Genomic DNA, 17,117 nt, shown 5'->3' on the forward strand with positions numbered 1-17,117 from the left:
ACTGTGTCTATTAATTGTGAAGAACAGTAAAACAAGCATTTACTATGTAGCACAATGTTTGTGCCATACAACTACCAGACGGGTTCATAAGAAATGTTCAAATTAAATGAAAGCTGCAAGATTGCTGATTTAAAGCTGCAATATGTAACTTTTTGGGCAACCTGACCAAATTCACATAGAAATGTAAGTTATAGATCTGTCATTCTCATTGAAAGCAAGTGTAAGAAGCGGTAGATCTGTTCTATGTGCGCTATTTCTATGCGTCCCGTTCTTAAGTGTCATTTTTTGCATCTTTTACTATCAGTTTTGTACACCAGCTTCAAACAGCTGAAATTACAATATTTTTGGTTGTGGAAAATATATTTCATAGTGGTTTAGATGATACAATGATTATCTACAGTATACATGCTTGTTTTGTCACATAAACTGAAATTAGGCAAACTATTAGAAGTTTAGCGAATGCTGGAGCGATTTCTGCATAGTGCGGCTTTAAAAAACAATTCTAATGGGTTATTTCACTGTACAGTCAATTATGGTTGCATTACAAATACAGAAAATATACAACAACTTAATATTTTTACAGCTGAATTAAGATGTTATTGCTGTAAAATGACATTTGGGATTCAACCTCCCCTGGGATTTGAATTTACAACGTTCTGGGTGCCAGTGACCTGAAGTTTTCTGCTTTTTGGCAATGACAAAGATTGGCCACATTGGGAAGAATACATTTCTGCACTTTGCTAAAGGTTTCCCAGACTGTTATAAATTAAATTATTATAAACTATAATTATTATCTATTACAGTAAATTACTGGCTACTGAGAAGCAGTAAAAATACAGTAAATATACAATTTAGTGTAAGTTTACAGTCAAAGTAGGGTGTTATTGCCCTAAAATGACTATGGTATGCTGCTGTATTCTGATTACAGTAAACTATTGTAAATAATGATATTTACTGTATTTTTACTGCAACCTCTTGGTTGCCAGCAACCTGAATTTCCTGCTACGCCACCAGGTCTCTGGGCATGACATTGGGGGTGGGCAAAGTCAGATTATCTGACGACACCAACATAAAAATAGCAGGGCTCCGGGACACTTGATCTAAAGTGTGAATATATGCTCTGGGGATTTGAACTTGCAACCTCTTGGTCAGAGATGTGTTGATGTTTCTGCATTGCCACCAGGTACATATTTATTACCAAGAACATAATCCATACACTTTCAAAAATAAGGGTACGGTTAGGGTCCAGTGTTGTTCCCTGGGGTACATGAAGGCCAAAGATACACATAAGGTACCTTCAGAGGTACTCATATGATCTCACATGGTACTGTTTTGTACCTTTTAGGGGTAATCTAGTGTAATGGTTAAATAAAATCCCTATATTTTGAATACAAGGTACAATCAATCATCTCTGTGCTTTGAAATGTAGGTGGGGGTAATGTACTGGCAGGGGGCCCACCATTAGCATATTTGGGGCGTGGTCTAAAATATTTATTTGTGCCAACCGTTGGTTAGTGGAAGTGTTGTACCAGTTTAAGTGGTCTATGGTTACGTTAATGGAGGTTGAGCACCTCTTTTGTCCACTACCAATTCTGCAGTCTTTGTAAGAGCATTTGACAATAGAGAGCTACGCTGTAAAGCGGTTACTGAGCATTTTACAGTAACTTATTGGCAGCTAGTTGCCAGGAAGTTCATTTTTTATAATAACTTACTGGGTCGAGCAATATGCTTTCCTGCATTTTGACCTCTTTTGATTTGAAATAATCTTTCCATACATGTTTGCCCATGGTAGAAGTGGTCAGAAAGTGACTTTTTGGACCTGAATGCTAAAACATTCAGGAGATAAAGGTGTTCAAAGTTGACCCATTTTGCATACCCCACTCTACCATGAGACATCCATATATTCATCACTGAAAAAGATAAGCGGTTGAGTTGGATAGCATTACAAAGCTTACAAACTGTTTAATTATTTCCCCCCCAAAATATCATTTTTTTTTTAACCTTAAACGTCAATTATATAATACAAATTTCACATACAGTATGTTGTGGCTTAGACCCCATTGTACATCATCTGAGTTGTTTGTGTTGTTCCCGCCTTTAGTTGAGACACAGCATACTCTTGAATACAGGGTGGGTGTCATGGTTTGTCTGATAACTTTACTAAAATGTGAATACAATTAAAATTGTATCTTTCAAATGGTACCACAAAGATGGTTTTAGGTCCACCCATCAGAGAATGTTGACTTGAATGGGAATATCCATTGTTCTAAATTCTGTGGTCAATCTTCCATAGGAAACCTATTGAAATCACAGAAATATAGATAATAGAATAGCCATTCCCATTCAAGTTAACATTCAACAGGGGGTGGACCGGTGGCCATCTTTGTGGTAATAATGTGAAGTTAAAATGTTAATTCAATTAAAATGTCAATGGTGTACCAGCTAAAATGCAGTGGTCTAAAGGCATAGGCCCATTCTATGAATACTATTTATATGATTGAAATGAAACCTACACTGTATTCAACAGTATGCTGTCTCTCAACCGATGGTGGGCACAACTTAAACACCTCAGATGATGATTGATGTACAATAGGTTCTAAGCTGCAAATTACGTGAGAAAAACATTTTAGTTTAAGGATCTAAAAAAAAATAGTTGACATAAAAAATTACATCATTTTAATTAAAAACACTTGTTTTATAACCCTGTTTGTATGCTTCCAAATTATATCAAACTCAACCGTTTATATTTTTCAGTGATGAAGATAAGGATGTCTCATTGTAGGGTGGGGTATGAAAAATGTGGCAACTTTAAGCATCTCCAGAATGTTTTTAGATTCAGGTCCAAAATGTAGTTTCTGACCACTTCTACGATGGGCAAACATGTATGGAACGATTTGTTCAAATCAAAAGGGGTGCAGTCAAATAGTGACTGAATTCATATGGGTCGACCCTACTGTCAGCTGGTTGAAAGTAATTTATTATTAAATTCACAGTAACTTAGTGTGGCCAATCTCTGTCATGCCTACTGACCTGATGCTGTAGCAGTAAGGTCAGGTCGCTGCCAACCAAGAGACTGGGAGTTCAAATCCCCGGTGAGACTGAGTCCCAAGCGTGCTCACAGCAGATAATGTTTTTTTTCTCAGTAAGATACCCATAAAGTATGTTGTCATCAGAAAGATTTTGTGAACCTACAGTAACCTAAAAACACACACTGCAAACTTCAGCTAACTTTAGCCACTGTTAGCTAACAATCAATGGAAGTGATAGGGGCAATCGTGCAAATGATTTACAATGTCCAAATCACTTCAAATGGCCTAAACTAAACAAATATAGAACAATGTTATTTAACAGTATGTTGCCATATGGAAACACTGTGCGACAACGGTAATACTCTGCAACTACTAATATCATGAAAAATTGGGTTTTGTAAAACAAATGAGGTGTTTGAAATATAATTGTATTATTTTATTCCTTCACACTTTCTGAAAATATGTTTTCTTGAAATAATTATTCATTCCAGCCCTATTATATATTTAGGTAATGGATATTATAAATATTATAATATTACACATATAGAAAATAATTGTATTAACCATGCATATGTAAATAAAGTTGTATGTTATCTTGGCCATATGTTATCTTTTTTTTTGTGAAGGAGAAATGTAAAGATTATTGTTTTATGAGAATAATTTGTGGAGCAAATGAATAACTAGGTCTTAACTAGTTATGTGCATGGGAAAGGGAGCCACACAGAGGAGGTGCATTGTCATTTTTGGCCGATAAAATTTTTGAATTGCACGATTGAATCTATCACTACCATTGTTTTTTTGCTAGCAGTGGCTCAAGTTAGCTGAAGTAGTAGATTTAAAGAAAACCGAACCATGGATTACAGTTTCTCCTGACCCATAGACTACTTTTTCGGTGACATGAAGTTGTAAAATCCTGAACTTCCCCTTTAATATTTGTACGCATTCAGTGAGCAAGTCCAATTGTTTGTTGTTATTCAGGCAAGGCAGCTTCTCCATCATCCCCTGGTTCATCTTTTGATGCATCCTCCATCATCTGCTTGTACTGGCTGTTGAAAAACCCAGCCTGAGAGAAAGAGACAGGTGTAGAGAGAGATGTAGACAAAACCAATATTCAATTGCGATATTTAACAGTTTGCTGAGTTTGTTGGCAAATGTATTACATAGTAAGGGTATAAGAATGTGTACTATATATTTGATTCCTGTATCGGGCCGGGTAACCACGATTCCCTGCAGTTGACCCAAAAAAAATCAGCTGGCAGTGAAATTAAAACATTCCTTGAACCCGTGGGTCGACTCTCAATACAACAAGATGCTTGTTAGAAACGTTGTAAATCATGCTACTACATTAAATTTTTTTACAAAACCAAGCATCTTGTTGTATTGTGTTGCACATTTCATTCTGTGAGTGGTGAGGCAGACAGACCAAGCCACGCAGTGAGACAATGTGGAGTAGGGAACTGTCCTATATTGGTGCTGAAACATTCTAATTTGTACACGTGCAGAGGCTTTCGCAACTGAAACTTTCATTCACCATACGCTAGCCATCTTTCTTTAAGTTTCAATTAAATTATTTGATCATCAAAACAATATTGCATGCAAAGGTTTTGCGTTGTTATAGACTGAATAACTTTATTTTCCCCACAAGTGAACGGCTTTTTAGAATTGTTCAGAAAATAAATAAATAAATAACATAAATATAGTAGGTTAGTAGACCTAGCTACTAGGCTGAACTTGGTAACACAACTAACAGAGGACAGGACGACGATAACGCAACATAAAAACAAAAACAGTGACGCTCTTCGTGTTGCTGGCTGGCCGGTGTCTCTGATATTTGATGAGGAGGAGATATGCTGGATAGAGCAGCTAAGCCTTTCACTATATAAGAGGCTATTTTTCAAAGCGATTTGAGTTATCAATGTGCCACATTGTGAAAATAAAAATATATCATTCATGGCATGGTTTCCTTTATCCAACTGTTAATTAGACATGCAGACAAATTAGGAAAATAAATAGGCCTACTGTCTGGACTCCAAAAAAATATTAAATAAATTGATGCAATTTGGCGGGTTCACAGATCAGCTCTCGGGAACGATTTAATGCAGGTGGGTCGGTTCGTGGAGAACAATCTGTTCTGGTGTCGGGTGGGTATTGCAATTGATGTGGCAAGCGTGGGGCGGGTGCGGCTCCAAAGAACTGACTTGTGCAGGACTCTACTATATACTGTGCCTTCAGAAAGTATTCACACCCATTGACTTTTTCCACATTTTGTTGTGTTACAGCCTGAATAAAACATGTATTACATTGTCACTGGCCTACACACAATACCCCATAATGTAAAAGTGGAATTATGTTTTTCAATTTTTTAAACAAATTAATAAAAAATGAAAAGCTGAAATGTCTTGAGTCAATACGTATTCAACCCCTTTGTTATGGCAAGCTAAATACGTTCAGGAGTAAAAATGTGCTTCACAAGTCACATAATAAGTTGCATGGACTCACTCTGTGTGCAATACCATTGTTTAACATGATTTTTGAGGTAGTCTTGACTACCTCATCTCTGTACCCCACATATACAATTATCTGTAAGGTCCCTCAGTCAAACATTGAATTTCAAGCACAGATTCAACCACAAAGACAAGGGAGGTGTTCCAATGCCTCACAAAGAAGGGCACCTATTGGTAGATGGGTGAACATAAAAAAGCAGACATTGAATATCCCTTTGAGCATGGTGAAGTTATTAATTACACTTTGGATGGTGTATCAATGCACCCAGGAATGAAGAAGACCACTCAGGGATTTCACCATGAGGCCAATGGTGACTTTAAAACAGTTACAGAGTTTAATGGCTGTGATAGGAGAAAACTGAGGATGGGTCAACAACATTGTAGTTACTCCACAATACTAGCCTAAATGACAGAGTGAAAAGAAGAAAGCCTGTACATGCATTTGGCAAAGCAATTAACTTGTTGTCCTGAATACAAAGTGTTATGTTTAGGGCAAATCCAATACAACACATTACTGAGTACCACTCCAGATATTTTCATGCATAGTGGTGGCTGCATCATGTTATGGGTATGCTTGTAATCATTAAGGACTGGGGATTTTTTCAGGATAAAAAATAAACGGAATGGAGCTAAGCACAGGCAAAGTCCTAGAGGAAATCTGGTTCAGGCTGCTTTCCACCAGACACTGGGAGATAATTTCACCTTTCAGCAGGACAATAACCTAAAACACAAGGCCAAATCTACACGAGTTGCTTAGTAAGAAGACAGTAAATGTTCCTGAGTGGCCGAGTTTCAGTTTTGACTTAAATCTACTTGTAAATCTATGGCAAGACCTATAAATGGTTGTCTAGCAATGATCAACAACCAATTTGACAGAGCTTGAAAAATAATAATGGGCAAAGGTTGCACAATCCAGGTGTGGAAAACTCTTAGAGACGTACCCAGAAAGACACAGCTGTAATCGCTGCCAAAGGTGCTTCTACAAAGTATTGAAAGTAGTGAATACTTAAGTAAATTATATATTTCTGTATTTCATTTTCATTACATTTGCAAAAAAATCTAAAAACATGTTTGCACTTATGGGGTATTGTGTGTAGATGGGTGAGATTTTTATTTATTTAATCCATTTTGAATTCAGGCTGTAACACAACAAAATGTGGAATAAGTCAAGGGGTATGAATACTTTCTGAAGGCACTGTATGCTGTACATGGTACATTACATGGATATGAAAACTACCCTGGTTTTAGAACTACTTAATAAAAAATGGTGCTGTTAATTAAAACCTTTGAGTATAGATATTCAACATAAGTAAGTGAAATTGATTATACCAAATATGTAATTAATATTACCTTATAAAGCCCAGCTGTGATCAAAGCTAACAGCAGCAGACCTCCCACAACACCCCCAATGATCCCCTTTGTGAAGTCAACCTCAGAATACACCTCCACCTGAGTTTCAATCTGCGGATGACAAATGCATGCAATTTCAACTGAAGCTAAATTAAGTTATCAATCTTACTGGGCATAAGGGTTGGAGTCAATTCGAATAGAAGGCAGTCATTTCAGGAAGTAAACTGAAATTCCAATTCAATAAATAAAACATTTTAATACAATTTTTCATTAATTTGCAATAAGCTGAAAAGGAGAAGCTATTTATGCCAAACGTTTTTCCATGTTTGGATTTTAAATTCAATTGACTGATTTCAATTCGAATTGACCCCAACCCTGATGGGAGGTATGGGGAGATAACATCTAAAAGGCTACCTTTTGTACAGGTGGGTTATTTTTGGAGTCCGAAGAATAATAGATGTATTGGTTTCTGTCGTAATCTAGAGTGGCACTGCTGACCAAGATGAACTGGGCAGACTCAAGACCAATCTGAGAGCAGAGAGAAAGAGTGAGGAAGATTAGTAGAGAGATATGTACTGTAAATTAGCACTGTTAGCAGTGTGTGTGTGTGTGTGTGTGTGGGGGGGTAAAATACTGTATACAATTATCCATACCCCCATCCTTTCATTTATTACCTGTTCTATCCATCCAGAGCTGAGGTTACCAGTGATGTTGTAAGAGTTACGATACAAATTTCTGATGAAGCTCTTGCACATGAACACCCCACAATTTGCGACAGAGCAGTCCTGTGGGATGGGGAAGATAAATTGATTGTGATCACTTTTGAACTAATAACAATCTAACACATTAATATAATAGAATACATTATTTACTGTTAACCCATGAATAAGCATTACAACTATTTATATATGCATTATAGTTCTTAAGCATTTATAACATCCATTGTCATTTATAAAGCATTCATACTCATTTATGAACATAATGGGATATTCATGAAAGTTATAAAGTGTAAACCAAATTATACATTTTAAAAGCCACAAAAACATAATTATAAGGAGGTGTGAATACCTTTTCTTACGTTTGCCTTTATACAGAATCAGGCAACTACCTAAATGTAATTCTGTTTACATTTAACAGCATTTCTAGACACAGCGAATCTGTAACAACACCCGTAACAACACTTGGCTTCAACATGTAAAGAATTCTAGAATACATATTTTCACATTAGATTATGTGTTGAGACATGTAATTAAATAAACAATCTATTAGCAGAAAACCTGTCATTACTACTGTTCGTGACACTCAAGGCAAGTTGGTGTAACTGCAATACCAGGAAGTTGTTGAGAAATATTATTTCAAAGGAAATAGAAGTGGATGGCATTATAAAACAGAAATGGGCTAGCAGTATTCACCACAACAGGATTTTTCTGCAGCTTGTCCACAAACTCTGTGGCAGTGGGTTCCTCATCCTTGACTCTTTGACAACCTTGAATCTGTAACACAAAAGTTTCCTGTCAATTCCGAACAACACAAAACTAAAATAAAACCTGCAATATCCACTTTATTTCTTCGGATTGAACATGTTGCTTACTTTACTTTATATTTGTGCTATTTGTGCATTTATCATTTCTAATGTATGTATACACTGAACAAAAATATAAACACAACATGTGAAGTGTGCTCATGTTTCATGAGCTGAAATAAAAGATCCCAGAAATGTTACATATGCAAAAAAAGCAAAAAGTGTGCTCTTCATGGATGAATCCCGGTTTCAACTGTAGCGGGCAGATGGCAGACAGCATGTATTGCGTCGTGTGGGCGAGCGGTTTGCTGATGTCAATGTTGTGAACAGAGTGCCCGATGGTGGCAGTGGGGTTAAGGTATGGGCAGGCATAAGCTACAGACAACGAACACAACTGCATTTTATCGATGTCAATTTTAATGCAGATATACTGTGACGAGATCCTAAGACCCATTGTCGTGCCATTCATCCGTCGCCATTACCTCATGTTTTAGTATGATAATGCACGGCCCCATGTTGCAAGAATCTGTACACAATTCCTGGAAGCTGAATATTTCCCAGTTCTTCCATGGCTGCATCCTCACCAGAAATGTCACTCATTGAGCATGTTAGGGATGCTCTGGATCGACGTGTACGACAGAGTGTTCCAGTTCCCGCCAATATCCAGCAACTTCGCACAGCCATTGAAGAGGAGTGGGACAACATTCCACAGGCAACAATCAACAGCCTGATCACCTCTATGTGAAGGAGATCTGTCGCTCTGCATGAGGCTAATGGTGGTCATACCAGATACTGACTGGTTTTCTGATCCACGCACCTACATTAAAAAATATATATCTGTGACCAACAGATGCATATCTGTATTCCCATTCATGTGAAATCCATAGATTAGGGCCTAATGAATTGATTTCAATTGACTGATTTCCTTATATGAGCTGTAAATCCGTAAAATCTTAGAAATTGTTGCATATTGCGTTTATATTTTTGTTCAATGTATATTTTAATTCTGCGTCATTAAGACACAGGATGCCCAACTTCCATCAACACGTCTCTTTCGCCACTAGGGGCGATAAAGTCCTAGATTCACTGTTCCTCTACTCACAAGCAAGCATACAAGGCCCTCCCTCATTCCCCATTCGGCAAATCAGATCATGACTCCGTACTCCTGCTTCCTGTTTACAAACAGAAGCTCAAACAGGAAGTACTTGTGACTCACTCCGTTGAGCAATGGTCATCAGAATCAGAGATTATGCTACAGAACTGCTTTGTTAGCACTGATTGGAAAATGTTCAGAGACTCCGCTGATAACGTCGACGAGCTAACCACCTCCGTCACCGGCTTCATTGGGAAATACATCAGCGAAGTTCTCCCAACAGTGAAGGTTCGCTGCATCCCCAATCAAAAGCCCTGGATTAACACAGAGGTTTTTCGCTAAAATAAAGGACAGAGCTACCGCACACAGGGCTATCACAGACAAACCTGAGGCTACGCCTGAGGACAGGAACAAGTAAAATATGTCCCACTACGACCTCCGCAGAGTCATCAAACGAGCAAAATGACAATATAGGAAAAAGGTGGAATCATATTACACAGGCTCAGATGCCCAACACATGTGGCAGCTGCTACAGTCCATTATGGAATACAAAGACCCAGCCGTGATCTGCCCAACGAAGCCTCTCTACCAGACGAACTCAATGCATTTTATGCACGTTTCGACAGTAACAACACCATGCCGTGCATGAGGGCCCCCACCAACCAAGAGGACTGGGTGATCTGGTACTCTAAGGCCGCCGTGAGTAAGGTATTTAATCAGGTCATGACTCACAAGGCTGGATGGTATTCCAGGGCACCTTTGTAGAGCATGTGCAGAACAGCTGGCAGGCATATTCATGGTCATCTTCAAACTATCCAGTTTGTAATCGCCACACGTCTTAAGCTGATGTGATGAGGTGTGAAAGAAGGTGCGCAGGAGGTAAAATACCAAAGTCCAGAGTTTAAGCCATTTGCATAAATCAAACGCCCCAAGCTTCAAACGACACTGTACAAGGGAAAACATCCACCTTGGCAAATAACACAGTGAAATGTAGCTCAACCGAGCTACACGCTCTCACAACAAAACAATCACTCACAAAGACAAGGGGAAAAGAGGGAACACTTATACACATACTAATTAGGGGAATGAGCACCAGGTGTGTATGATTGACAAGACATGACAAGTGGAGTGATGAGAATGGGATCGGCAGTAGCTAGTACTCCGGTGACGACGAACGCCGAAGCCTGCCCGAACCAGCAGGGGGGGCAGCCTCGGTGGAAGTCGTGACAGTTGACCACCATCATTGCTGCTCCCAAGAACTCTAAGGCTTCATGTCACAATGACTATCGCCCTGTAGCACTTACATCTGTAATCATGAAGTATTTTGAGAGACTGGTTATGGCACATATAAACTCCATCAGCCCAGACACCCTAGAGCACGCCCCCATCTACATCGACGGGGCTGCAGTAAAGCTGGTCGAGAGCTACAAGTTCCTCGGCGTCCAAATCACAATGGGACCGATCCCGAGTTAGGAATTTATGCCTTTCCTATGCAATTCTCAGTATTTGGTATTCAGACTTACAGTTGAAGTCGGAAGTTTACATACACCTTAGCCAAATACATTTAAACTCAGTTTTTCACAATTCCCGACATTTAATCCTAGTAAAAATTCCCTGTCTTAGGTCAGTTAGGATCACCACTTTATTTTAAGAATGTGAAATGTCAGAATAATAGTAGAGAGAATGATTTATTTCAGATGTTATTTCTTTCATCACATTCCCAGTGGGTCAGAAGTTTACATACACTCAATTAGTATTTCGTAGCATTGCTTTTAAATTGTTTAACTTGGGTCAAACGTTTCGGGGAGCCTTCCACAAGCTTCCCACAATAAGTTGGGTGAATTTTGGCTCATCCTCCTGACAGAGCTGATGTAACTGAGTCAGGTTTGTAGGCCTCCTTGCTCGCACACGCATTTTCAGTTCTGCCGACAGATTTTCTATAGGATTGAGGTCAGGGCTTTGTGATGGCCACTCCAATACCTTGACTTTGTTTTCCTTAAGACATTTTGCCACAACATTGGAAGTATGCTTGGGGTCAGTGTCCATTTGGAAGACCCATTTGCGACCAAGCTTTAACTTCCTGACTGATGTCTTGAGATGTTGCTTCAATATATCCACATCATTTTCCTTCCTCATGATGCCATCTATTTTGTGAGGTGCACCAGTCCCTCCTGCAGCAAAGCACCCCCACAGCGTGATGCTACCACCCCCATGCTTCACGATTAGGATGGTTCTTCGGCATGCAAGCGACCCCCTTTATCCTCAAAACATAACGATGGTCATTATTGCCAAACAGTTCTATTTTTGTTTCATCAGACCAGAGGACATTTCTCCAAAAAGTATGGTCTTTGTCCCCATGTGCAGTTGCAAACCGTAGTCTGGTTTTTTTATGGCGGTTTTGGATTAGTGGCTTCTTCCTTGCTGAGCGGCCATTCAGGTTATGTCGATATAGGACTCGTTTTACTGTGGATATAGATACTTTTGTACCTATTTCCTCCAGCATCTTCACAAGGTCCTTTGCTGTTGTTCTGGGATTTATTTGTATTTTTCACACCAAAGTACGTTCATCTCTAGGAGACAGAACACTTCTCCTTCCTGAGCAGTATGACGGCTGCATGGTCCCATGGTGTTTATACTTGCATACTATTGTTTGTACAGATGAACGTGGTACCTTCAGGTGTTTGGAAATTGCTCCCAAGGATGAACCAGACTTGTGGAGGTCTGCAATTTTTTTCCGAGGTCTTGGCTGATTTATTTTGATTTTCCCATGATGTCAAGCAAAGACGCACTGAGTTTGAAGGTAGGCCTTGAAATACATCCACAGGTACACCTCCAATTGACTCAAATTATGTCAATTAGCCTATCAGAAGCTTCTAAAGCCATGACATCCTTTTCTGGAATTTTCCAAGCTGTTTAAAGGCACAGTCAACTTAGTGTATGTAAACTTCTGACCCACTGGAATTGTGATACAGTGAATTATAAGTGAAATAATCTGTCTATAAACAATTGTTGGAAAAATTACTTGTGTCATGCAGACAGTAGATGTCCTAACAGACATGCCAAAAGTATAGTTTGTTAACAAGAAATTTGTGGAGTGGTTGAAAAACTGGTTTTAATGACTCCAACCTAAGTGTATGTAAACTTCCGACTTCAACTGTACCTTATTTAGTCGCGTAATGCGCTCTGCAGGTGTGGCTACCTTGCTCGCTCTGAATAAATGTCATTAAATGGCTGAAAACCCTCCCACTTGCTGGCCAACAGATTTTCTCGTGGTGTTTTCATTCAATTGGGTTTTCAGTACATTTATCTTAAGCCATTCCTTTAAATACGGTGACTTTATTTAGAATTGTATCGACAGACTCAATAGAATACAGAGAGAACTGGTTCAGAATATAGGGATCAATGAATGGAAGCCATCTATGCATATTCACCTCCATTTCAGCACCAACTGGTGGATTTAAAAATACTCTAATCTAGTAGATTATTAAGGCACATTTTATGGTTAGGAAAGTATGTACGAATAATTTAAAAAAAAAATGGTTTGGAGAGCCTTTACACACGTAATACTGTATATTGATGAATAAAAAATACAATGATTTGATTCGTCCTGCAAGTTGTCATATTCACGTTCAATCCATGAAATATTGGAAGGTGGAAAAAAGTGTACAATAGGGGTTGAACAAGGATTTAAAAAATCTACCCTAATTCTCACTAATCATGGAACTGTATGACAACGGTCCAGTTGTCGTGAACCGTGCGCCAGGCTCCAGGTTTAACCTGGTACGCTGAACTCGGGTCGGAATATAGGCCTAAGGACTTAAAATGGTCCACGCTCACAGTCGTGAGAATGGGGCGACAGCACATCTTCCCCCTCAGGAGGTTGAAAAGGTTTCGCATGGGCCCTCAAATCCTCAAAAGGTTCTACAGCTGCAACATTGAGAGCATCTTGACTGTCTGCATCACTGCTTGGTATTGCAACAGCACCGCCACAGATCGCATGTCGCTACAGAGGGTGACTCCAGCCACCCAAGCCATAGACTGTTCTCTCTGCCTCCGCATGGCAAACGGTACCGGTACATCAAGTCTGACACCAACAGGCTCCTTTAAGCCATAAGACTGCTTAAAAGTTGACAAAATGGCTACATGGGCTATCTGAGTTGACCCTTGTATTTTATTTTTTATTTTTGTAAGCTCACAGGACTCTACACATTCACGCACACACACACACACACACACACACACACACACACACACACACACACACACACACACACACACACACACACACACACACACACATACACACACACACACACACACACACTCTACACACATGCACACAAACTCACATACAATCGTCATATATGCTGCTGCTACTCTGTTTATCACATATCCTGACGCCTAGTCACCTTACCCCTATACATATCTAGCTCTATCACTCCAGTATCCCTGCATATTGTAAATACAGTAGCTTCTTACTTTCTCGTGTTCTTCTTATTTCTATTTCTTGTGTGTTTTTGTTTTAACTTATGTTATTTTTTGTACTACATTGATATTGATTACTGCATTGTTGGTTTTAGAGCTTGCAAGAAAGGCATTTCACTGTACCTGTGACATTAAAACTTGAAACTTGATATCCTGTCCTTGAAGTTTAGTTCCAAAACACTATACTACCAAATGTTCACATTTGCATCAGAAATGATTGCTTGTTCTTTATTAAAAATGTAATTATTAAATACATTTGATGTGTAAAACCTAGCAATACTACTTTTTTCGCTGAAAGTGAGGCGGATATATAGCATTTTGCAACAAAACATGATTATTTGTCTCTCTGAAATGAAACTATCTGGTGATAGATTTCAAACAAATACATGTCTATCATTTAATAACCCCATGCCATGATTAGGTTGGGGGAAAAAAGACCAATCTCTTTCATAAATTCTTTAAACAATAAAAGCTAATTCACCAACATTTCTGAAAATGAATGTATAGTGTTTTGTAATGAAACTCTTCATATATTTATCCATCTATCCCAGGCATTTTCAAAGTTTGAGACAGTGAATATCAAGACAACCTAGAGCCAGTTAGCACACTGGGCAGCTAAACCAAATATATATATTTTTCTAACTAAGCTACAAAAACTATTGCTTGCGCAATGTAATTTGCTAAATGAAGGACTGCAAATGTCTCATCAATATCACTGTTCACAGCTTACTCCCATTTTATCAGGGTGTAGTTTGCTTAATATTGGGAGATTAGACTAAGTTTACAATACCAGAAAGCTTCAATTATCCTCTTTTCGATCAGTAGCATAGGGTGGAAGGTGTTGTGATTCAAAAAATAGTTTCCACTTTTCTCACCTGTATACCGTTTGGATCAGCCCAGATGTCTTTGTCACCAAGCTTCATTGGCACCTTGATTATCACAGTAAGATTGAAGCTTCTTTCATAATTTTCAACCTGAGAAAGAAGGGGGTATTTTTAACTTAAGCTACACAATTCAGACATATGAAGTCAATGACACATAAATAATGTATATTATCCTTACCTCAAAGGATTGTTTCACATGTTTCTCCAAATCATTTTTCCCGGCAGTGAAATTAATGTACCTGGTTGAATCCTCATTTCTAAATAAATGGGGGGAGATTTAGTGGAGACAAATATTCTGAATAGCTGGGCTAGGTTAACCCTGAGTCATATATGAGCCATATACAGTGCATTCGGAAAGTATTCAGAACCCGTCCCTTTTTCCATATTTTGTTACGTTACAGCCTTTGACTCATCAATCTAGACACAATACTCCATAAAGACAAAGCAAAAACAGGTTTTTAGAACATTTTGCATAAGTATTGCTATGAGACTCGAAATTGAGCTCAGGAGCATCCTGTTTCCATTGATCATCCAAGAGATGTTTCCACAACTTGATTGGAGTCCACCTGTGGTTAATTCAATTGATTGGGAATGATTTGGAAAGGCACACACCTGTCTATATAAGGTCGCACAGTTGACAGTGCATGTCTGAGCAAAAACCAACCAATGAGGTCGAAGGAATTGTCTGTAGAGCTCCGAGACAGGATTGTGTCGAGGCACAGATCTGGGGAAGGGTACCATAAAATCGCTGCAGCATTGAAGGTCCCCAAGAACATAGTGGCCTCCATTATTCTTAAATGGAAGAAGTTTGGAAACACCAAGATTCATCCTATAGCTGGCCGCCCGGCCAAACTGAGCAATCGTGGGAGAAGGGCCTTGGTCAGGGAGGTGATCAAGACCCCAATGGTCACTGAAAGAGCTCCAGAGTTCCTCTGTGGAGATGGGAGAACCTTCCAGAAGGACAACCATCTCTGCAGCACTCCACCAATCAGGCCTTTATGGTAGAGTGGCCAGACGGAAGCCACTCCTCAGTAAAAGGCACATGACAGCCCACCTGGAGTTTGCCAAAAGGCACCTAAAGGACTCTCAGAAAAACAAGATTCTCTGGTCTGATTAGGACTGTTGCGATGACCGTATTACCGCCACACCGGCAGTCACAAATCATGAAGGCAGTCAAATTCCACCGTTTAGTCACGGTAATTAGGCTTCTCCAAGCTCTGATGCTGCTGATGGTCATTAGTAGCCTACCAAACTTGCTAACTGCCTGGTACTCAGCACTCTATTGTCCCTCTAATCACTCTGACATCAAAGCAAATGTAATCGGAAATCTAATTAAACACTTCATGAGAGCCCATGAGCTCAAGTTGTGCAATATTTACTGTATATAGGCTATGCAATTGCGCGAGAAAACAGAATGATGGCCTCTATTAAAAAGAGGAGGATCCCATCAGCTTTCTATAGGCTAGGCCTACTATATTTATTTCTTAACGTTCCTAATATTAAGCACATTGCTTATCGTTACAACAGGAGTATAGCCTACCTGCCTGGCATGAAAATGAACCACGGGAAAAGCGTCCTCCATTCGCTATTTCAGTGCATAGATGACATTTATTTTTTCATGATAATGGTCCATTCTAAATAAAAAAACGTCACAGATGTATTATTTAGTATATGTAAAGACAAGATTAAATCAAGAATAGTCTGATGGGTGACTATATTAGCCTACCATTTGTGAATGATATACACTGCTCAAAAAAATAAAGGGAACACTTAAACAACACATCCTAGAGCTGAATGAATGAAATAATCTTATTAAATACTTTTTTCTTTACATAGTTGAATGTGCTGACAACAAAATCACACAAAAATTATCAATGGAAATCAAATTTATCAACCCATGGAGGTCTGGATTTGGAGTCACCCTCAAAATTAAAGTGGAAAACCACACTACAGGCTGATCCAACTTTGATGTAATGTCCTTAAAACAAGTCAAAATGAGGCTCAGTAGTGTGTGTGGCCTCCACGTGCCTGTATGACCTCCCTACAACGCCTGGGCATGCTCCTGATGAGGTGGCGGATGGTCTCCTGAGGGATCTCCCCCCAGACCTGGACTAAAGCATCCACCAACTCCTGGACAGTCTGTGGTGCAACGTGGCGTTGGTGGATGGAGCGAGACATGATGTCCCAGATGTGCTCAATTGGATTCAGGTCTGGGGAACGGGCGGGCCAGTCCATAGCATCAATGCCTTC

The 17,117-nt window shown here is 39.2% G+C and overlaps 1 protein-coding gene across 1 annotated transcript in view; it reads right to left on the bottom strand.

Annotated features, from left to right (window-relative positions):
• Window positions 1-409: 409 nt before the first annotated feature.
• Window positions 410-17,117, bottom strand: part of LOC121572707 (integrin alpha-M) — an 89,485-nt gene continuing 72,777 nt past the window's right edge. The window contains exons 24-30 of the mRNA XM_041884731.2: window positions 15,046-15,124; window positions 14,859-14,957; window positions 8,296-8,376; window positions 7,558-7,668; window positions 7,298-7,411; window positions 6,884-6,994; window positions 410-4,092 (exon numbers count right to left, since the gene is read on the bottom strand). Coding sequence (XP_041740665.2) covers window positions 4,000-4,092; window positions 6,884-6,994; window positions 7,298-7,411; window positions 7,558-7,668; window positions 8,296-8,376; window positions 14,859-14,957; window positions 15,046-15,124 — 688 coding nt within the window. The 3' untranslated portion in view covers window positions 410-3,999. The remainder of the gene's footprint in view (window positions 4,093-6,883; window positions 6,995-7,297; window positions 7,412-7,557; window positions 7,669-8,295; window positions 8,377-14,858; window positions 14,958-15,045; window positions 15,125-17,117) is intronic.

The sequence above is a fragment of the Coregonus clupeaformis genome, chromosome 1 (assembly GCF_020615455.1).
Source record: "Coregonus clupeaformis isolate EN_2021a chromosome 1, ASM2061545v1, whole genome shotgun sequence".
NCBI lineage: Eukaryota > Metazoa > Chordata > Actinopteri > Salmoniformes > Salmonidae > Coregonus > Coregonus clupeaformis.